This window comes from Cuculus canorus, chromosome 2 (assembly GCF_017976375.1).
Source record: "Cuculus canorus isolate bCucCan1 chromosome 2, bCucCan1.pri, whole genome shotgun sequence".
Lineage (NCBI taxonomy): Eukaryota > Metazoa > Chordata > Aves > Cuculiformes > Cuculidae > Cuculus > Cuculus canorus.
The window spans coordinates 155729303-155750782 of NC_071402.1; the positions used below are offsets into that span (position 1 = coordinate 155729303).

Consider the following 21480-nt stretch of genomic DNA (forward strand, 5'->3'; position numbering starts at 1 on the left):
CCCTTCCCCCCTCATTTTCCATCTCTTCTCTTTTCCTCCTCTTCTTTCCTTTTCCTCCCTTTTTCTCTGACTTTTCATCCCATTTTTTCCTCCTCTTTCCCCGTCTCTCCCTCTTTCCCTCTCTTTCTCTTCTTTTCCCCTTTTTCCCTCTTTTTCCCCCTTTTTTCTATTTTCCCCCTTTTTTCCATTTTTTCCTCTTTTCTCTCTTTCCTTTTCCTTTATTATTTTTAGTTTTTCATTCGTTTTTCATTCATCTTATTCATTTTAAACAGAACTGTTTATTTTAACAGTTGTTTATCGATCTTTGTCCGTGTTTTTCCTGCCTCTCCATTTCAGTTTTCCCCGCCCTCTGGACCCGGGGCGGGGGCCGGGCCACACCGGGCGTAGGGTCTATGTAAATGAAGGGGTGGTGCTATGCAAATAAGACACCAAAATCAGATGGGGCGTGGTCGTTCCTTTGCGAAAGGGGCGTGACCATGCAAATGAGGCCGGGTCTTGACTGGCCGCGAGCCGGCGGTGGGAAGATGGCGGCGGGGCCGGCGTTGCGGCGGGCGCAGCTGGTGTTGGGGCACCTCGGCGGCCCCGCTCCGGTCACCGGGGTGCGGGCCGTGCCCTGCCACAGCCGCTCCGGGACCTCGCCCGACGATGTGGTAGTGGTGCACGGGCGGAGGACGCCCATTGCCCGCGCCAAGCGCGGCGGCTTCAAGGTACGGCCCGGGGGGAGGAGCCCTGCCCGCCCCCCCCTCGGGGCTGGGGCTTCCCGCTCCTTCCCGGGGTCTCGCCAGGTGTTGGGGGCTCCCCCATCACTAACCCCCACAGGCATTGAGGTTTCCCTCCCTTGGCATTGAGACCCCCGCCCCCACTCCCCTTTTGGCATTGAGACCCCCCCCCATTCCCCTTTTGGCATTGAGACACCCCCCCCCCCCCCCCCCCCCCTTTTGGCATTGAGACACCTCCCCCCTTCCTTTTTGGCTTTGAGACACCTCCCCCCTTCCTTTTTGGCTTTGAGACACCTCCCCCCTTCCTTTATGGCATTGAGACACTCCCCTCCTCCCCCCTCTTGGCATTGAGACTCCCCCCGCAACTCCCCGTGGCACTGAGACACCTCCGCCCCCACTCCCCTTGGCACTGAGACCCCTCTGCCCCCAACTCCCCTTAGCACTGAGACACACTCTAATTGCCCTTTTGGCGATGAGACCCCCCCCTTTTACCCCCGCTCCCCTTGGCATTGAGATTTACGCCCCCCTATTTGGCATTGAGACCACTCCCCAGCTTTTGGGTTGGTGACTCCCCAGGCATTGAGACCCCTCCAGACATTGAGCCCTCCTCCCTAGCACTGAATTGGGGTCCTGCCATGTGTTCAGCCCCCCCACATTAGGTCAGGGTCCACCCCCAGGCATTGAGGCCCCCCCCAAGCATTGGGTCGGGGTCCCTCCAGATGTTGAATCCTCCCCCCCCCCAATGCTACCTCCCTGCCCTTTCCAGGTGCTGATTGGAGGCTGCCCCAGGCACTGAGGCTCCACCAGACGTGTTTGATTGCTCCCCCCGCTCCCAGGCACTGAGCCCCCCAGCAGTGGGTCAAGGCCCCCCCAAGCATTGCCTCCCATGCCAGCACTGGGTTGGGATCCCCCCCAGGTGGTGGACCCCTCTATCTGTTAGGTTGGGTTCCCCACAGTAATTTAAGCCCCCCCTAAGGCATTGAGGTCCCATTACAGGTAAGGTTGACACCCTTTGAGATTATCGAGTCCACAAGTTGTTTGGCTTTGAAGGCTCGAGTCCACAAGTTGTTTGGCTTTGAAGGCTTGACAAAGTGTGCTGATGTTAAACTGAGGGAGGCAAGAAAGCAGTATGTGTTACTTGAAAGACACCCAGGGTGCAAACCATGCAGAATAAGTCTAGGTTTGTAGGAAAAGGACAGCAGCATGAGCTGGGAAGTGGAGTAAAGCTGTCAGAGCATCATGCGCCTACCCTGGGAAAGGGTGAACTGATGATGGGGCAGTTTCTGGTGTTCATTAAGTAGTGCTAATCCCCAGGACTTTTAGGATACCACTCCTGATGAGCTGCTGTCCGCTGTTATGACGGCTGTCCTTCAAGATGTCAGTCTTCGTCCTGAGGTCCTGGGAGACATCTGTGTGGGTGAGTGAACAACCTCTGTCCAGTCTTGAAACTCCCGGTCTGGACAGCTGTCTGGGACAGGCTGTCATGTGGCATACATGCGATACCATATCCTGGGCTGCATCAAAAGAAGCGTGGCCAGCAGGTCAAGGGAGGTGATTCTCCCCCTCTACTCCACTCTTATGAGACCCCACCTGGAGTACTGTGTCCAATTCTGGAATGCCCAACATAAGAAGGATATGGAACTATTGGAATGGGTCCAGAGGAGGCCACAGATGATCTGAGGGCTGGAGAACCTCTGCTGTGAGAACAGTTGAGGTTGTTGAGCCTGAAGAAAAGAAGGCTCCAGGGAGACCTTAGAGCTGCCTTCCAGTACCTGAAGGGCGCCTCCGGGAAAGCTGGGGAGGGACTTTTTACAAGGGCATGGAGTGATAGGACAAGGGGGAATGGCTTTAAATTGGAGGGAGGAAGATTTAGATGAGACATTAGGAAGAAATTCTTCATGATGGGGATGGTGAGGCCCTGGCACAGGTTGCCCAGGGAAGTCATGGATGCCCCATCCCTGGAAGTGTTTAAGGCCAGGTTGGATGAGGCCCTGACCAGCTTGATCCAGTGGAACGTGTCCCTGCCCATGGCAAGGGGATTGGAACTGGATGGTCTTTAAGGTCCCTTCCAACCCAAACTATTCTATGATACCTGAAAGCAATGAGGAGTCGGAAGGCGTCAGTGCCTATCATTATGTCTATGAAATCCATACATTCTTCATGACTGTTCTGTCAGGCGGTGGGTGTCTCATCCGGGTGCTGGATTGTACCAAGCTGTGGAGATATTAACATCCTTATGATGCCTGCAGCAAGTAGCAAGGGAAATGCAAGCGATTGACTGGAATTGTATCTTTGCACCCAGGAAACGTGTTGCAGCCTGGAGCTGGTGCTTTGATAGCAAGAGTGGCACAGTTTCTAAGGTAAACTCTCAGCCAGATCAAGGTTCCTCCCTTCCTTGGGCCTTGGCTATGGAGCAGCACTGGGTCAGAGGTTGCGATGAGGCTTGTGTGCTCCTACAAAGTTGTGACAAATCACCTTTTGCCTGGAAATTAGACTTTGATCGTGTGTTTGGAGAGATCGTGTGTTTTGACAGGGTTTGGAGAATCCTGCTGTCAAAGGACAGGGAGGCAGAGGTGAGGCTGATTAATCTGGGCTACCTGTGCTGAGCCTCTACATGGGAGATTTTGTTTTGTGGGCTCCCTGCTTCTTCTCTGTGCTGCAAGTCTGTGCTTCTCTCTCCTCCCTGTGGGCCTGAAATTGTGGAGTTGTCTCAGGTCTTTCTATTCGTTTCCTGGCATTGTGGTCAATGGTTCACATTGAGTTGGATCCTAGCTTCCAAATATTTCAGCCAACGTCTGTTGCCAAGTGATTTTACTTCCATAAATCAGCGTACAACCACCACTTGGGAGAGGTGCAGACACAGCCCACCAGTAATTATGAATATTGCAGCACTTTTCAGTGTTTCTGATCCTATCAGAGCTCGGGAACGAGACACACAAGAGGGCCTTGCATGCAGAGGACGTACTAAAGACAGACCTGTGTGTAAACAGCACTCGGAGCCACCTGCAAATTGAGTTTCAAAATTATCTATGAACTTTGCTTTCTCTTGGTGCAGAACCAAATAGGTCAACAAATGTATAAAGGGACCTGTCTTGAACTTGAGGATTAAAGTTTAATCGAGTGGCTTAGTATATTCTCTGTAGAAGTTTGGCTTGTTGTGTGGTTTTCATCACTGAGTCTTTGCCAATGCTGTCTTACTTTCTAGTGGTATTCCAGAGACTGTACCGTGCTCAAGCGTGAACCGGCAGTGCTCTTCCGGGCTGCAGGCCATTATCAATATAGCTGGTAAGTGTAATGGGTACTCGGGTAGGAGTCGACACCCGCCACACCCTGAGTGCTTATTTTTCCTGTCCTCCAGTCTCTCTGAGGAGTAAAAGTAGTGATAATGTCTAATGCTGTTAGGAATTTTCAGTGTGTTGTTAGTTGAATACTTCTGTGTCCTTGAGGATAAGTTCAGACATCACTTCCACATCAGGCAGATGCTAGAATGGTCCCTTCTGTCTGCTCTGGTTGAACATCAGGTCATGGTTGGTCTTCAGCCCCATCACCTCCTTGACCTGGCTCCTGTTCCTGGAGGCAGCAGGCAGAGGGAGTCTTCCGTTTGGCCATAGTGGGTGCCTGGGGTGTTCATGAAACCACAGCTGGAGTGGAAGTGCTTTTGCTCCTAAGGACGGTAAGAATGTTTATGCACTGCTGTTACAGGTGGCATCCGAAATGGATCATATGACATTGGCTTGGCCTGTGGGTAAGAAAGTCTTTTTATGATACTGCTTAGCTTCTTACTCTGTCCCTCTGCAGTGGCTCTCGTGAGTGAGGAACTGGAAATCCCTTCCAACCAGATCTGTCCCTCCCAAAGAAATAGGTGCTGTCCATTTGGCAAATGGGTGAATACACTCTAAAATTAGGACCTGAATTTAAGTGGTGACTGCAGATGAAACTGGTGTATTTCCAGAGGCTGCTGAGTGCTTTTGCAGATCAGGTCATCTTAAAGGGCCTGAGGGACAATGCTTGAAAATCCTTTAGCTCCCCTGGAAGCTTTGGCCTTGGGGACACATCTGCTGGTGTTGCAGTAAGAGGCTGAGTAACTCTTTAAAAGTCTGCAAAAAGCCTGTTTTGTTAGAGTCCTCTGGCCCTGCTGTGGGATACCAACTGTACAGAGCTCTGACAGCTCGAAGGAACCTGCTGTAATTAGCTTTTCACCTGATATCCAACTAATTAGTGTCTTAGGAAAGACCAGCAGCTATCTTGGATAAAGAATTAATGTCTTTCCCATACTAATAGCTGTTCTACAGACTTAAGAGATGTTCTTCTGTAGTGGATGGGCATGATATTCTTTGCTTCGTCGTGAGAAGTGTTTATTTTTTGAAGATTATGTAAACGTTAGGTTGGCTTTGGAGAAACACTGGTGACCACATACACAGTCACTTCTGAACAATGAATAAAAAAAAGTATTCAGTAATCCTGGCCCTAAAATAATTGGTTTCTCTTTTTATTTACCTTGGTAACTCTAAGTCTTTCTTGAATTACTACTGTACGCAGCCACCTTGTAGCCATTAGGAAAATATTTATACCTTCTCAACACCTGCACCTGCCTGGTTGAGCAAGATCTGATGCTGAGAACACCCTTCCCTTTTTAGACTTCTGCAAAATAAACAGCTCAGCAGGACAGGCACGTTCCTCTGATGTGCGCTGAGCACTCAGTGTTCATGGGGAACACTTCTGCTTGAACACAAGATGCTTTGCACTCCTTCTCTCTCAACACACTAATTTCAAGAAGTTGCTTGGCTATTTCCACCAAAATGGCATGCTTAAAGGTACTGAAAGGCTCAAAGGGTTTGGGATCCAGACCTTCTGCCTCTGGATACGCAAGCTATTATGTTTCATTTTGGGAAGTTTTCTGACCTCTACCCCACAGAGTCCTCCATGAAGATGTAATATCTGTACATTACAAATGGTGTTGGTGAGCTGGGTTTATCCCAACTCATGTTCTCACCCTGAGAGGACTCGCCCTCTCTGTAGGTGGAGAAATGCTGGATAGGCAACACAAAATGCTGTAGCTGTGGGTTGGTCTTACTTAAAACCTAATTCTGTACCTTCCTTCAGGGAGTGGATGCAGCTGAAATCGAGCAATGCAGCATCCCAGATTGGAATTAGGACTTAGGATAAGCTGCTTGGGAAAATAAAAGCCTTATATTCTGCTTGTCTTGCATTTCCCAGGAATAGTTTCAATGTTATTTACTCTTCATGAGTGCATTTGCATGGTGCAGAGTAGAATTCAAACCTTCTTCCCTCCATAATCTTCATGGTCTAGACTAACTTTACAGAAGCTCATGGGTCTTACGGGAGGGCTGCATGTTTATGCAGTAAAACTGGATATCTTCCATCCTGTAACTCATTTGTAGGTGAAAGACTGCAGCCTCTGGGATCTGTCTCTTAAATTCTCAATGTTGTGAAATACAAATGGCATAATGGTTTGCTTAATACTTACCCTGCTGCCAACCAGTTCTGAAGCTGTAAGTGGCATCATTACGGCTGTTGGCAATCTCACTGGAAACTCCACTCACAGGATGTTAGGTTTCACATTATACTTGAGGACAAAAGTGCCAGAATCGTTAGCGATTCCTTCCTAGCTGTGGGAACCAGAGAAATTAACTATTGACATTGGTATCCTGTTCTTAGTGAAACAGGGACCAGTTTAATCTACCAATGTGTTTTCATTTCATGGCAATTCTTATATTGATGATTGAAAAGCCTCTGCCTCGGTTGTTCTTAATTATTAGCTGTGTTTCTGGAGGGCAATAGGAAATAGTGTTGTCAAGATACTGAGGTTTGATCAGTCTTAACTGACCCATTACCACAAATGTAGTATGAAGGCACTGGTAGTAAATTCGAACTCTTCTTGTGTTTAGTGTGGAAACTATGTCCCTCAGAAGTGCAAATAACCCCGGAGATATCAGTTCCAGTATGATGGAGAACAGCAAGGCTCGAGATTGCCTTATTCCTATGGGGTAAGTCTTTCCTGTCCTCGAAGTTTAGGGGTTTTCTAGATGGTCTTTCTCCTCAAAATTAACCTGAACTGTTTCAGATCAACCTGAATCCAGTGAGCTTGGATCTGTATGTGTTGACATCCTAGATTCATAGCATGGTTTGGGTTGGAAGGGACCTTAAAGATCATCCAGTTCCAACCCCCACTGGATCAGGTTGCTGAAAGCCTCATCTGACCTGGCCTTGAGCACCTGCAGGAATGGGGCACCCGCGACTTCTCTGGGCAACCTGTGCCAGTGCCTCACCATCTTCCTTGATTGTGGTAGAAGATTAATTACGTAAAACGGAGGCCAGAGGAAGATCAGTGACTCTGATGAGAGGTTTCCTTGTCTCATGTCTTAAGCTCAATGGCTTAATGAGCAGTGAAAGTGGACTTGAATCATGTTTCGGGACTAGATTTGATTCAGGGTTTGCTTCTGCCAAGCAGGTCAAGGTTGAGAAGGCAGCAGTCAGCTTTGAGACTAAAGCCAGTGCTCGTAGTTTGTGTTGTCTTTGTAGAAACCAACTGCAGTTACAGTAGATGAGTCGTTGGATTAATTCTGTGATGTTATTTCCCCCAGAATAACCTCAGAAAACGTGGCAGAGAAGTTTGGAGTTTCCCGGAAGAAGCAAGATGCCTTTGCCTTGGCTTCACAACAAAAGTAAATACTGCTTTTTTTTTTTTTTTTTAAACCTTTTATCTAAGCAGTGAATACAGCTCGAAAACATATTGCTCCTCCCCAGGAGTGGTTAAGTGTAGCCTTCATGTTGCCTTCCAAATCTTCATAGTGAGCTAAGAAGAAGCTTGTGATTGTCAGGGTGAAGATTAGGGCGTGTCCTGAGTTGTGCAATAGGGAAACCCAAGTCCGAAGCTGTGCTGGGAATCGCTTGACTAATCTCACGTATGGATCACCAGGCATGCAAGCCTCAAGCAGTGAGTGTCCCTGTGCTTCTTCGCATCCAAAGGGCACAGCCTCCATCAGGTTTCTGAAATGAGCGCATGGTGCAGTATTTTCATCATGACTTTGTCTCAGCATCATTTGAAACAACATGGGAGCAGAGGCAGAAGGAACCTTTCCTAAGGGGGGAGTATTTACATTTAGCTGTTTCTAGAGAGGTGCTGAGCTTATGAGAAGAGTGGCTTGTCTTCACTGCAGGTGTTTGGCTCCAAATGAATCCAAACCTACCTCTAATAACCTTCCTCTTTGGTTAAATTGTTGACAAAGGCAATTGACCCTGGAATCCATAGGGCTGTTCTGGCAGTTGGTACCTTACAGGTGCTGCTGTCAAAGAGTTAAACTGACTTCCAGAGCTCTGCTTAAGCATTGCCCCGGTCCAATTATTTATCTAATACAGGAAGCTGCTGCACAGGCCAGTTAACCTTTAAATTCTGGCCCTGCTTCTAGGGAACTTGGCATGCCAGCCTTTCTCACTGACATTGAACTGATAACACAAAAGGGTATGTGAACATGGTCCTCGCCTCTTGCATGAGGAAAGGGGGGATTTTCTGGCCTCGGTCTCAGGATATCTGTGGAGTTGCTGATCTGTCCTTCAGCACTTGGCTCTTACTCTCGCTTACCTGGGAGTATTAACTATTGTCATTTTATTAGTAAAAGTGTAAAGGGATGAGGGGGTAAAACAAACTTTCAGTCTCTAATATATTCTCTGTGAAAGGTGCTCTGCTGCCAGAAGGTGAATATTCTAAATCAACTTTGCTGTGGAGGCTTTTAAATATATTGTTTATATGAAAGATTAAAACTGTGTGTCCTGAGCTAATTCTAATTTAGCTGATTGCATTCTGCCTAATTATATCAGTCCAGTCCTGTCAGTTGTTCCTACTGCTGGTGCTGCTCTCAGGGACCAGACCCTACGTTCACTGCTAAATTAAGTGGTAATCTTTTATGTAGTCATACTAAACTATGCAACACGCATTGCACTCTTTTTGGTTTGAAAGGTTACACTGAAATGCCAGATGATCGTACCTGATCATCTGTAGTCTAAAGCTTAATCATCAATCTGTAGTCTAAAGCTTAACTTGCCTTTAATAGGACAAAACCAGGAATGAGGGAAACTTCAGACATTCCTTAACTTGTCAGAAATTCTTAGCTTTATGTGGAGGCTTAGCCCACTTGCCTTTTTTGAACTCAAAAAGAAGAACTGATGGTTGAATGTCAGGATCCATTTATTTTCTTACATCTATGCTGAAACTGTACCACTGGCCAAGTACAACCTCATGCTGTGGGCTGGTGGTGGTCAGTAAGGGGTTGATGGGAACACAATGGAGGTCTTGCTCACAAGCACGTGGTCCTGTGACCTGAGTTTGGGGAGAAAAAGCCATAATGTTAGCGATGCATTGCCTGTGACGCAGAGGTGAGAAGTTTGTCTTCCCATGAATGGAAATATGTATTTGTCTATTGTCTTGATGATGTCTCTGTGTGCCAAGTCACACCTTGGCTCATTCTTTTACTGTCTGGTTGCCTCGACACGAGTTCTCTTGCAGTTTGCTTCCAGAATATTGTAACTTTTCCTACTCTTCTTTAACAGAGCAGCAAAAGCTCAACAGATGGGACTGTTTAAAACTGAGATTGTTCCAGTGAAGACTACTGTTCTAGATAATCAGGGCAACCAAAAAACAATCACTGTGCACCAAGATGAAGGGATTAGGCCTTCCACAACCCTGGAAGGCTTGGCAAAGCTGAAGCCTGCTTTCAAAGAGGATGGTAGCACTACGGCAGGTCAGCTCTGTTGTTAAATTTGTGGTGTCCCTATGGTTTACCTGCCTTCTAATAGAATGTGCTTAGGCAAAAAAGGTATTAATCGATCTCTTCCAACAGGTAATGCCAGCCAGGTCAGTGATGGAGCAGCTGCTGTTCTCCTGGCAAAGCGCTCAAAAGCAGCACAGCTGGGACTCCCAGTCCTGGGGGTGCTCAGGTCCTTCGCTGTGGTTGGAGTCCCACCCGATGTTATGGGCATAGGACCAGCCTACGCCATCCCTGTTGCTGTGGAGAAGGCAGGTAAGAACCACTTGTACAGTGTCTGGCACAAGGCAAGTCACTCTCTGTGGACTGGAATTCGGGATTGTATTATTCAAGCACGCGCAGCTGTCAGCCATAGGAACAGTGAACTGAAATCCAAAACCTTAAAAGAGATCCCACTGGGATTATTGTAATTCTTTCCAGTTGTACTCATATATGGTCATTCACTCACCTTTAAGCCTTTAAGTGCTTTTTGAGACTGTGCTGGGATTTGATCCTGCAGTTCTTAATGTGTGGCAAATGATGTAGTCTTCACTTAGTGCTGGTTTTCCTTCATTACTGTGACCAGCCTGTGAGGGTGTTGGTTTTCTGTTTGGTTTTGGGGTTTCTTTCTTTACAGTTTTGGCATCTGACCAGTGAACAGGCTTTCCTCGGGGTTCTTATCATAATCATCAAGTTAAAGAGCTTTTAGAGCTGATGATTATTATTGTGTCCATCTGTCATTGCTGTGGTCATGTGCTTGGCCATAGTTTTACCCTTCAGACTCATAATACCCTTCAATCTTTAATCCCTCTGCAAAGAAATAATCTTTAACCTAAGGAAGCACAGTGAACTCAGTAACACAGTACCACAAACTGTGACATTTTGCAGTCTTGAGACATCATTGTACATAAACATGCGTGCAAGTGTAGACACTCCACGTGGAGCCAAGGTCCCCCTCTTTTTGTCATCAGAGGAGCAGAGCTAGAATTCAGACAGGGAGACTTTAAGTGAAGTATTCTTTTTGATGTAGTCATAAGTAAAAATACCTGCTTTTAATTCCTTACTTTTCTGAACTGTAGGTCTGACTCTGAATGACATCGATATATATGAAATTAATGAAGCCTTTGCAAGCCAGGTGAGACCTTCTAGCAGCCTTCCAGTGCTTAAACTGGGACCTACAGGAAAGCTGGGGAGGGGCTCTTTATCAGGCATTGCAGGGATAGGACGAGAGATAATGGTTTTAAGATGAAAGAGAGGAGATACAGATGAGAACTTTTTCCTGTGAGGGTGGTGAGGCACTGGCACAGGTTGCCCAGAGAAGTCATGGATGCCCCATCTCTGGAGGTGTTCAAGGCCAGACTGGATGAGGCTTTGAGCAACCTGATGCAGTGGGAGGTGTCCCTGCCCATAGCAGGTGTGTTGAAATCGGGTGATCTTTAAGGTCCCTTCCAGACCAAACCGTTCTGTGATTCTATGAATGATGTGGAATTTGTGTGGTGACAAACATAGTTTGAGCTAAATTAATTTTAAGCCCAAATGTTTTGAAGCCCCCAGAGCTGCCTCAGATGGTTTGCTGTCCCTCCTTATACACAGACAAGGTCACCAGTCCTCTCTGCAATCCTCTCAGCTCTGTTGCTGGAGAGCTGAGAACTAACGGAGGCAAGAGTATCCCCATGAAACCATCCCCTCTTTTCTTTCTAGGCTGTGTACTGTGTTGAAAAGCTGGGCATTCCCATGGAGAAGGTCAACCCCCTGGGAGGAGCAATAGCACTGGGACACCCACTAGGCTGTACCGGTGCTCGTCAAGTTGTCACTTTGCTCAATGAGCTGAAGCGCAGAGGGAAGAGGTGAGCACTGAGGAACAGTATTAGCCTGAGTGCCTTGTGCATGTGTACAACGTAACTTGAACTCAGAAGAAACCATTTGTTTGTATTGAGCTCTCTCCATCCCTCCAATAGCTTCGAACAAATTCCCAGTGGTTGTTTTGTGGAGGGCTCTGTAATGTCTTGCTGCACATGAATGTAGAGTCTCTCCTGGTCAGTGGTGGTGCAGGGCCCTGGAGCAGATGGCTGTGCCGTGCAGCATCAGCAGGGAGTCAGCAGCCAGAGCTGGTGGGCTGGGCTGCATCGGGCCTTGTAACAGTTAAGCACCATCCCTCTGCCCAGGACTTCAGCTCTTCCCAAAGTGTGAAGGAAACCGTGTAGCTGCTGCCGGCTCTGTTGCTGCTCTCTTTGAGGCTGGCACATACTGTGTCACTGGGCTGCACCTTACGATGAGCTGTGCCCTTGCTGGGAGGGTAACAGTGATGGTGAGCTGTTAAATGCCACATAAATTGGGCAGTTACAATAAAGCACCCCAGACTGAAGAACTTGCTTGGAAATCAGGCTTTGCACTGTTTTTCCACAAATCCTACTGCGCATCATCTAGCTGTCCAAATTTACCTTGAACTCTTGACATTCTAAAGCCAGGGGAAGGGCAGCCCATCTGAACCAAAGCAGTTCTCCTTGCTTGACCTTGCTGCTGGTACGTCCTGGTACGTCCGAGGCAGGTTGCCAAGGGGCTTGCTTCTCCAGACAGCAGGCAGAGGAACGTGTGTCCATGTGTTCTGGCAACAATAGCCTGCAAGAACTCCAGGGCACTTCTCCAGGTGACACAAGAGAGCAATGGGTAGCAGAAATGTATTGTGTTCTTTTTTCTCCAGATATCTAAACCTGATCTGTTTTGTAATTTCCATGTGTTCTTTCCTTTCAGAGCATACGGTGTTGTGTCGATGTGCATTGGAACTGGCATGGGTGCTGCAGCAGTATTTGAGTACCCGGGGAACTGAACTCCAGTGTCCTGAGGAAACAATGCAACCGCTAATTTTCTGCCTTCTCTCATAATAGCATATAATTTGCACTGTGAAATCAAGTGGATTCAGGGGTTCGTTACTAGATCTACAAATATAGGCACAAATTGCGAAGTAGAATAAATTGCACAGATCTACTATGCACGTGGGAAAATGCAAAACTGGCAAATGTGGCAACCTGGTATGAGAAGAGAAATGAGTTTAGGTGCAGTTCCATACAGGCCATTGTGTGGTGATCATGAATGAATATTTCTAATTGAATTGATCTCTTTACTCTGTGAACATTATCAGAGAGAAGTAGTTCATGGTACAGTCTTCTTTGACAAATTGTCTTAAAACAGTTGCTCAACATGAAAACAACAGTGCACATGGAAAGGCTTTTCCAGAGTTTTCTTAAAAGATTTCCCCATCTTGCAAGAAGTCTCGGGCAGCTAGTTTTGAAAGCAGTGCAAAGATTTAACATTTCCTTTACAGCCATGTCTGTTCTAGTCAAGTTGTAAGCTCTGTCTTAACTTGTTCCCATGCTGGAGGATGTGCTGTAGCTTTATGCTTTCAACCAAACTGCTCTGAAGCCTCTGGTGGGGGAAAGTGGAACAACTAGAGAGTGATTCACACAGGAGGTGCCTGAACAGGCTGAGTTGGTAGAAGCCAGGAATTTGCAAGTGACCATTCCACCTTTTACAACACATTTCTAATTATCAGCTTGTGTGACTCTAACTTAGAAGAAAAACTCAAGCATAATAATATTTACTTACCTAACATAAACCAGATTTCAGTGTTATTCCTACTGCAAACACTACATCAACATCAGTGACATCTCAGTACAAATCTGCAGTTCATCTTGTAAAGCTCTCCCTTATCTTTTCTTCTGCTTCTGAGCAGAAGTATCACTGAAACTCGGAGGTAAAAGAATGGAAAAGAAATGTACTTATTGTTTTTGACATGGTAGAGAAGTGTAAATCTGTAATACAGACTCAAGTTCTTCGTCCTGGCTCTTAAGTTTTGCACTAAATACAATTGGGCAAATGGTATATAAATGCAATATATTTGTTTTCTCTTTACGATGATTGTTAGTCGAAGGTCACGATTAGCTAGAGCTCTTCAATATTCTCCCTTTCCTGTTCTCTAGTCTCACTCCCCAGCGATCCCCTGTCATGTATTATGGAGCAAAACCATGGAATTATTTACAGGGGCCAGAGAGGCTTTGGCATCTCCAAGGATCCTTTCTCCACACTGAAGTTCCTGTCTGTAAAATGAGATTGCAGTGCTAGTATGGTACAAATGTTTTAAACGAGGCAGGAGGCAGCTATCCTGTGCCTTCTGTTTTCCTCCAGCATGGATTCTAGTCCTCCCCACATGCACTGCTGTTAACAAAAACCTTTTATTATACGATGGGAGTGGGAAACTTAACAGACTCAGAAGTGGGAATTTCAGTGACCTTTAGCTAAAGTAATACTAAAAACATTTAAAGAGAGTTGTGAGTAAATGAGAACCATGTGTGTGTGTGTGGGGGGAGGAATTAAAAGGAGGAAAGGTTCCTCCCTCTGTAGCTGAAGGGGATGTTCTCAGTACCCAAGCATGATGAAACATGCAGGTTGGTAGTTTTCCAAGGACTCCAGGGAAAGCCGGGTCTTCCCCTGTTCATGCAAGGCACTGAGAAAACAGCCCAGGGAATGCTTTCCTGTTCACTAATCCTTGCTTTTATGATGTGTCAATGTCTGTTTTAATGTCAAGCAAATAAACAAGATAAAACAAAAGCTGCTTTTAAGGTAAGAATGGTCTTTAATTGCCATTTGAGGTATGCTGTGATGCACAGGGGTTTGGTCTAACTCATTGCCGCTCTGCAGCTTCAAACCGGTTATTTTGCTGAGCCCGGTTTTGTGGGTGATGGTAAGCTTATCATAGCGATCAAAGGAATAACACAGAGTGAGACTATGACTTCTTGCTTTAAGGTACCATGAGTTTTTTTTCCTCGTAACTTATAATTTCATTCTGCTGAAATTCCAGTCCAAATTAAAACAACAGAAGTATAAGAAAATGCAGGCTCAGCTGCTGGCACGCCTGCATCCAACCTGTTACCTTAACATGTTCCACATTTTCTTGCTTAAGATAAATCCAGTTCTTCATACTTTTCGTCGTATGTTCCCTGTCCCCTGAGCTGTAGTTTCCAAGGCATCTCTCCCAGCATTCCAGTAATGGTCACAATATTTTCGTATTCAACATCGCTCCTGAGGGGCAGAGGGAGAAGATGGTTCAATTACAGCAATTCTGTGTTTAAGGATGGAATTAGTTACTTTGGAGAGGAAGAATGGTGCTCTAAGGCATAAACTGCTCCTAGTCACAAGCACCAGTCTCTAGTGTTAGTGTTGAGTCTGCAGGTGGCACTTGCACCTCGTAATGTCACATCCTGTGGCTACCTATAGAATGATAGGAATCCTACAGTCTCTGCCTCATATAAAGACAACGAGTTATTAACTTCCATGTTTGAAGGAGGAATAATAGAATCAATGGTTTGGTTTGGAGGGGACCTTAAAGATCACCCACCCATCTGCCATGGGCTGGACACCTTCCACTGGCTCAGGTTGTTCAAAGCCTTATCCAGCCTGGTCTTGAACACCTCCAGGGACGGGGTATCTACAACTTCTCTGGGCAACCTGTGCCAGTGTCTCACCATCCTCACAGTAATAAATTTCTTCCTAATATCTAATCTGAATCTCCCCTTTCAGATGGAAACTGTTACCCCTCAATCCTATCACTGCACTCTGCGATAAAAAGCCCCTCACCAGTTTTCCTGTTGCTCCCCTTAAAGTACTGGAAGGCTGCTCTAATATCTCCCCAGAGCCTTCTCTTGAGGCTAAACTAGCCCTACTCTCCCAGCCTTTCCTCATATGGGAGGTGACACTTTAGTGTCTTCCTAGTTGTGAAATTCTATTTTAGTTAATTAAATAAAATGAAGCTCTGCTGGGGGCTGTCATTTGGGAGCAAATGCCTACACTGCTGTGGTGTGAAAACTCTTCCCTGTGCCAGACAAAGTTTGAAATGAAAAAGTTTCTGTTACCTCCCTTAAGACATGGGGCAGCCAACAGAGTCCAGGTTGTAAATGAACATCAAAAAGCTTACAGGAAGCACAGCTTTATCCCTTGTGCTAAGTGGAAGTCTCACAGCAGAACTCGCCCAAGGCCACTGTTACCCTACGCTCCTGAGACTCCCTCTGAAGGGCTTCTCTGCGCCTGAGAGACGGTGGTTGTAAAGGCCTCAGGCAAGAGCCTGTTCTGCCAGACAACTTTTGTTTCTCCCTTCCCATACAAAATTCCCCTGCAGGAAGACCACTGTTATAGCAAGGTGAATTATTAAAATCACCTCACACCTTGTGTGTAATTATTAACTACTGCCACACTGGTCCTGAGCTCTTCCTGTGTTGGGAATTCTTTGTCTGGAGCTGAACAGATGAGCTCCTTGCTGTACAGCAACATCTTTGCTTTCTGGTACTTTCAGGCATGCTGATCGGTGTTTCTATTGTCAGACAAAGAGAAGCACTTCAGGCATAGAATCATAGAATAGTTTGGGTTGGAATGGACCTTAAAGATCACCTAGTTCCACCCCCTCGTGATGGGCAGGGACACGTCCCACTAGATCGGGCTGCCCAAGGCAGAAGCACTCCAGGAAAATGCAGGTAGTTGGGAACACGAGGAGATCTCTGGTCACCACGCTGCTCAGAGCAAGGACAACTAGAAGAAGCAGCTCCAACCATCGAGTTCTCAAGGTGTGTTTCAGGGATCGTGAAGTTAGGGCAGTAACATGTCATGCGTAGTTTGCTCCTTGAAACTTCCTTGTTGGCAGTGGTCAGAGTTCACCGTAATCACATGGGACAGACTTCTGTAATTAAACATTCTGCCACCAGGTGACAAGTTCCAAGAAAATAATTTGTAATGGAAGCTGAATTATCTTACAGGAGCTGTATCTCTCTAATTAAAGCAAAGAAATTAAAGGAACTACTGCCATTCACAAGTAATCTCTAGCTTCAACAAGACATTATGATAAAATGTCCATAAACATAATTAGAACAATATTAGATGTTGATAGGACAAAGAAATCCCATTTTATCTACTCTTTTCTGTTCTTTGCTGTCATTTGCCTGCAGCTTGCATTATATCTTTGTTGAGCACAAAATGTTTGGACTACAGACAACAAAAATACATTGTTTTTCTTTTTTTTGCTTTCTCAAACATCAGCATTGCTGTTACACTAAACAATGCACCAGGTTAGGCAAAACAAATTTAGAGGTAGGGAAGTGGTTGTCCCCCTGTACTCAGTGCAGGTGAGGCTGCACCTTAAATCCTGTGTTCAGTTTTAGTTCCCTCGGTACAAAAAAAGACATTTGTGGAGTGCATCTGCAGGAGGGTCAACAAAGCTGGTGAAGGGTACGGAGCACAAGCATTATGAGGAGTGGCTGAGGGAACTGGGGTTGTTCAGCCTGGAGAAGAGGCTGAGGGGAGACCTCATCCCTCTTTACAGCACTCTGGAAGGAGAATAGGGTATTGGTCTCTTCTCCCAAGTAACAAGTGATAGGATAAGAGGAAATGGCCTCAGGTTGCACCAGGAAGGTTCAGATTGGATATTAGGAAAAAATTCTTTACTAAAAGAGTGGTGAAGCATTAGAACAGACTGCCCAGGGAAAAGGTTGAGTCATCATCCCTGGAGGTGTTAAAAAATTATGTACACGTGGCACTTCGGGAGCATGGTGCTGTTGGGCTGATGGTTGGATTTAATGATCTTTAAGTTTTTTTCCAATCTTAATGATTCTATGAGTTGTATCACTGCATTAGTAAAACATTTTGCTCTATTTACTTCATCAGGAGGAACTCGAAATGTTTGTAGGACAGTAAAGGACTAAAAAAAAATTACTTCTAGAGAGCAGCCACATAACCACGGATCCCTGAGCCTGACTGCAAAAGATGTTACGCTTTCCTGCATGACAAAGAGATGCTTTACTGGAATTCTGAAATGTTCCAGCATAAGGCATCCAACTCTGCACTGAGTTTCAGGCCTGAGATTGGAGATGTTGCCCTAAAAAGAGGGATTTTATCCAGTGGTACATGGTCTGTGTCATGCCAGCTGTTGGAAAGCATGATGCTAAGTGGGTAAGCCTACAGCATGAAATTCTGGGTGTCAAATCCAAAAGAAATCCCATATAAGGGAGCAGGGTAGAGAACATGCTTATATGGAAAAAGTTATCAGCTGGAAGCCCAGGAATGGCAAGTGCTAAAAGGAAAATGAGAACACAAGAAGAGAGCAGAATTGTTCTTTGCTTTCAGTGACTACTCCTGCTGTAAGTCTGGGCTTGATGGGGAAGACCAGTAATATTTCAGTCCTGTGAACTGTACCTTGCAGTAAAGCTGATCCGCAGAATCTCTCTGGTAGGTTGGTCTCCTTCACGTGCCTCCAAAACACCATTAGCAGGGGAGACAGAAAATACGTCTGGGTTGTTATGCCTTTCCCATTCATCTGCAGTGAAAGGGGCAAATATCAAACAAAGCAAAACAAGAGCCTTCGTATAGGTTTGCTCAGCATGAAGCACTCAAAACAATGTGCCTTCTTGCTGGCCAGCTAATAAATCATGTCTTGCACTGTCAGAGGCTTTCTATGCATGTGGCCATTTTCTGTTTTCATCCTCTGACCAAGAGGAGTGATCAATGTCCTCCATGTCAAAGTAATAAAGCTTCTTTACTTTGACGCCCATCTGTTGTTAACGTCATTAGGCACAAACTCGAACTGAACTCACGTGGAGCTGCTGCTTCTTCTTGCCTCTGGACTGTATTATAAATGAACAAAGAATGTCCACTACCTGTGCGGGCTGTGAACCAATTGTTTGATTAAATCTGGAGTAACTGCTGAAATCAGTAGAGATACAGTGATGTCCAAAAACAAAATAAAAGAGAAAGCCTACCTAAATGAGAAAAGAATCAGACCTGATATGTTTGCAGCCAACATGATCGTATATTGGCCATATACGGAGTAAGCACATGGAGTCTTACTAAAAAAACACTTAAGAGTGAAACTATATGACAAGGAAATCCAATTACAAAGCCAGAATACCCAGTAAAGCAGTCCAGTAACTTCTACAGCCACTCCTATTGTACAGGAAGACATGTTCGGTCTTGGTCTGTGCAACAAAGCAGGTCTTGAAATTAACTGTGTCACAAGAGAGCTCCAGAACTGGAACAGTGAGGTACGCAGTCACTGGGACCAGCTGCAAAACAAGAGGGAAGGGAAAGGAGAAAAATAAACCCCACCTTATTTCTGTAGAGCGTTAATAATATCTTCTACAGCTGGGTCATTCTTACCTCAAGGACTGAATCAAGAGTACATGTTCTGTGTTCTTTTGTAAGAGTCAATTCCCCATTCTGCAGCTTTGAGTGAATTAAGTTGTTGCTTGTTTTGCTGTTTCGGGATAGGCTTTCAAACCAGACATTGTGGTCTTAATGAAATAACCATGGAGTGAACATTCTGGTTTGTTATTAGGGTTTTCTGAGGAGATGCAGACATTACAGCATCTTGTCGTCCCTCAGGACTGTATATGGCCCGCTGTGAGTCATTCAATTTGTGCAGCTTGCACAAGATTGTTATTAAAGTGACTCTATCTTAGCTATGGTGCTTGGATCTCACAGGCATCAGTCCTCAGAAATACTTGGTATGAAGAAAACCCCAAGCTTGCAGCATAGTGGTACTGCTGAAGACCTGGGGGGGTTATAGCTTTCCATCCAACAACAATCGGTCCTTAACTGTATGTGGACTGTGACCACACCAGAGGAGATTGATTCAGAAGACTTCCGAGAAGTACTTGGGTACTGCAGGAGGCGGCACTTGGTGACTCAGTGGCTGGTGTGTTCGCTGAGACAGTCCTGACCCCATGTCTCTGGAAGACACTGAGAGTCACACCACGATGGAGTGTGCTGCCCTTTGGCTGAGCCGTATCAGCCAGGCCACTGTGCGGTGCCAAAAGCTTGGGTGCAAGCAGTAGGGTGCTGACCCAAAGCCGCTTTGAGAGCCTCAACAGAAAACCATCTCCTTTTGCAAAGCTAAGGCCATTCACTTCAACTGGGTGACACAGATGGCTGCAGTTCAAAGACGAGTCAGAGTCAGAGGTGCTGATAAAACATTGCAGCCCAGAAAGTCAATCATATCATGGGCTGCAGCAAAAGAATTGTCACCACCAGGGTGAGGAAAGTTATTCTAGCCCTCTGTTCTGCTCTTGTGAGAACTTGTTTGGAGTCTTATGTTCAGTTCTGTAGTCCTCAACACAGGAAGGACATGTGCTCTGTTAGAGTAAGTCCAGAGGAGACCATGAAGATGATCAGACGGCTGGAGCACCTGCCATACAAGGACAGGCTGAGTGAGTTGGGGTTGTTTAGTCTAAAAGAGGCTTTGGGAGACCTTCTAGCAGCCTTCCAGTACTGAAACGAGGCCAACAGGAAAACTGAGAGGGGCTCTTTATCAAGGAGTGAAGTGATAGGACAAGGAGGAACAGTTTTCAGCTGAAAGAGGGCAGATTTAGGTTAAACATTGGGAAGAATATTTTGGCTGTGGGGGTGGTGAAGCACTGGACCAGGTTGTTGAGAGAAGTTGTGGATGCCCCATCCTTGGAGGTGTTCAAGGACAGGTTGGATGAGGCTTTGAACAACCTGATCCAGTGGAAATTGTCTGTGCCCATAGCAGGGGAGTTGGAACTGGATCATCTTTAAGATCCCTTCTGACCCAAATCATTCTACGACTGTATGATTCTACAGACCTTTCTCAAGGCCCAGACATCTTGTTCTGATCTTACCTGGGTAGTATTGTTACTATGTTCAATGACCAGATTTTGATTAAACTTCAGCTTTCTCTCTCCGTTCTCACACTGGAGCACTTGGAGTCCAGGAAGCAGCTGGGTATCTGGCAAATGTTGATATGTAAGTAACTCCGGAGTTGTGTGGAATGACACTTTCACCTGTCGGAAGAGGAATTCGGATGACCATCACATAAGAAGACACAGTGTGCAGGAAATCCAAAGTAAACATTGCTCAAAGGCCCAGGCGCACATTTTCCCACTGGAACCCAAAGGTGTCATGACAGCAACCAAATTCCCACTGGAACAAAGCAATACAGTTCAAGAGAAAAAACCCAGATATTTCCTATGAATCCAGTGCACAGACATAGTGTAAAGGTGAACAGCTGATCTCTGAGCCACAAGGGAAAAAGAGGCTCTAGCAAGACAAAGGTTCTCAATTCCTGAGGTTACAAATAACACATTCCCAAAGCTCTCCGCACATGCAGAATTAAGATGCATGTGTCTCTATGTCAAAATGAACACTGAAAAAATGAGAAGCACGTGTCAAAAATGCAGCTGTTACTCGTTCTTTGCACCCTCCCTAGTTCCTGGATCCAGGACTTGGTTTCCTTTAATGACATTGAGAACACGCAAAACAAATTGTTCTGTGTTTGCACTGCCGGCATGTAATTTAAGGAAATGAGGTATTGCAATCTTCGGAAATCTTTTAATTTATCCAGCATATACACAGCTATGGATTTAGGTGAGCTCCAGAAACTGCAGGGAGTTTGCAACAGGCCAGTGTGGATGAGCAATGCATATGGGGCCACTGCAGAAAAACAGCTTTTACCTGCAATATGCAGGCAGAATTACAGCAATGAGCATCTGCTAATATACCACTGTTTCCCCTGGAATTGAAAGATTTCTGTACTGGTTGCATTTTTCTTGTGGTTCATCTGGGCCGTGCTAACACACCAATTACTGAACTATCTATTCTGGCACAGGATTATTATTTTTGAGCCTACCAGTATGTTTTGCTGTGGATAAAGTACAAGTTGTGGTTGGTGTTCTTTTTCCTCCTTCTTGCTGTGGGATGTTTTGGTGCTTTTTTTGGGATCTGTACTGGACACGCTGAAGGGCGTAGACAGAAGGAGCCTGAAGTACAGAGGAACCTTAGTGCAATTGATGAGTTTCAAACTCTGAGTCATTACTGAATCTGTCAAAACCTGGTGGAGAGATGATTCAAAACTGGTTAGTTTAAACTCCCTTGAGAGGTTTGTGCTAGGCTGTCCACTCATTCAGCACCACCAGGGATTCAAAAGACTTGAAACCCAAAGTAATCAG

General features: G+C 45.8%; 2 protein-coding genes across 8 annotated transcripts in view; one reads left to right on the forward strand and one right to left on the reverse strand.

Moving 5' to 3' along the window:
* Positions 1 to 461: 461 nt before the first annotated feature.
* On the forward strand, positions 462 to 14032 carry ACAA1 (acetyl-CoA acyltransferase 1). 2 transcript variants are annotated; one of them, XM_054060175.1, is made up of 12 exons: positions 462 to 707; positions 2043 to 2136; positions 3022 to 3079; positions 3925 to 4004; positions 4422 to 4464; positions 6629 to 6727; positions 7325 to 7405; positions 9288 to 9478; positions 9578 to 9757; positions 10561 to 10616; positions 11183 to 11328; positions 12233 to 14032. In XM_054060175.1, exons 1-12 carry the CDS (start codon positions 477 to 479, stop codon positions 12306 to 12308), a joined length of 1335 nt encoding a protein of 444 aa, XP_053916150.1. In that variant the 5' UTR covers positions 462 to 476; the 3' UTR covers positions 12309 to 14032. The 2 variants fall into 2 exon arrangements, with proteins under 2 accessions (XP_053916150.1, XP_053916151.1); XM_054060176.1 differs by having other exon boundaries at positions 565 to 707; positions 2034 to 2136; positions 12233 to 14027.
* The window catches only part of DLEC1 (DLEC1 cilia and flagella associated protein), an 88416-nt gene continuing 79927 nt past the window's right edge, over positions 12992 to 21480 (reverse strand). For all 6 annotated transcript variants that reach the window (XM_054060171.1, XM_054060170.1, XM_054060169.1 and 3 more), the window contains 5 exons: positions 21162 to 21362; positions 20155 to 20316; positions 18426 to 18579; positions 17714 to 17834; positions 12992 to 14557 (listed from right to left, as the gene is read on the reverse strand). In XM_054060171.1, coding sequence (XP_053916146.1) covers positions 14434 to 14557; positions 17714 to 17834; positions 18426 to 18579; positions 20155 to 20316; positions 21162 to 21362 — 762 coding nt within the window. In that variant the 3' untranslated portion in view covers positions 12992 to 14433. The remainder of the gene's footprint in view (positions 14558 to 17713; positions 17835 to 18425; positions 18580 to 20154; positions 20317 to 21161; positions 21363 to 21480) is intronic.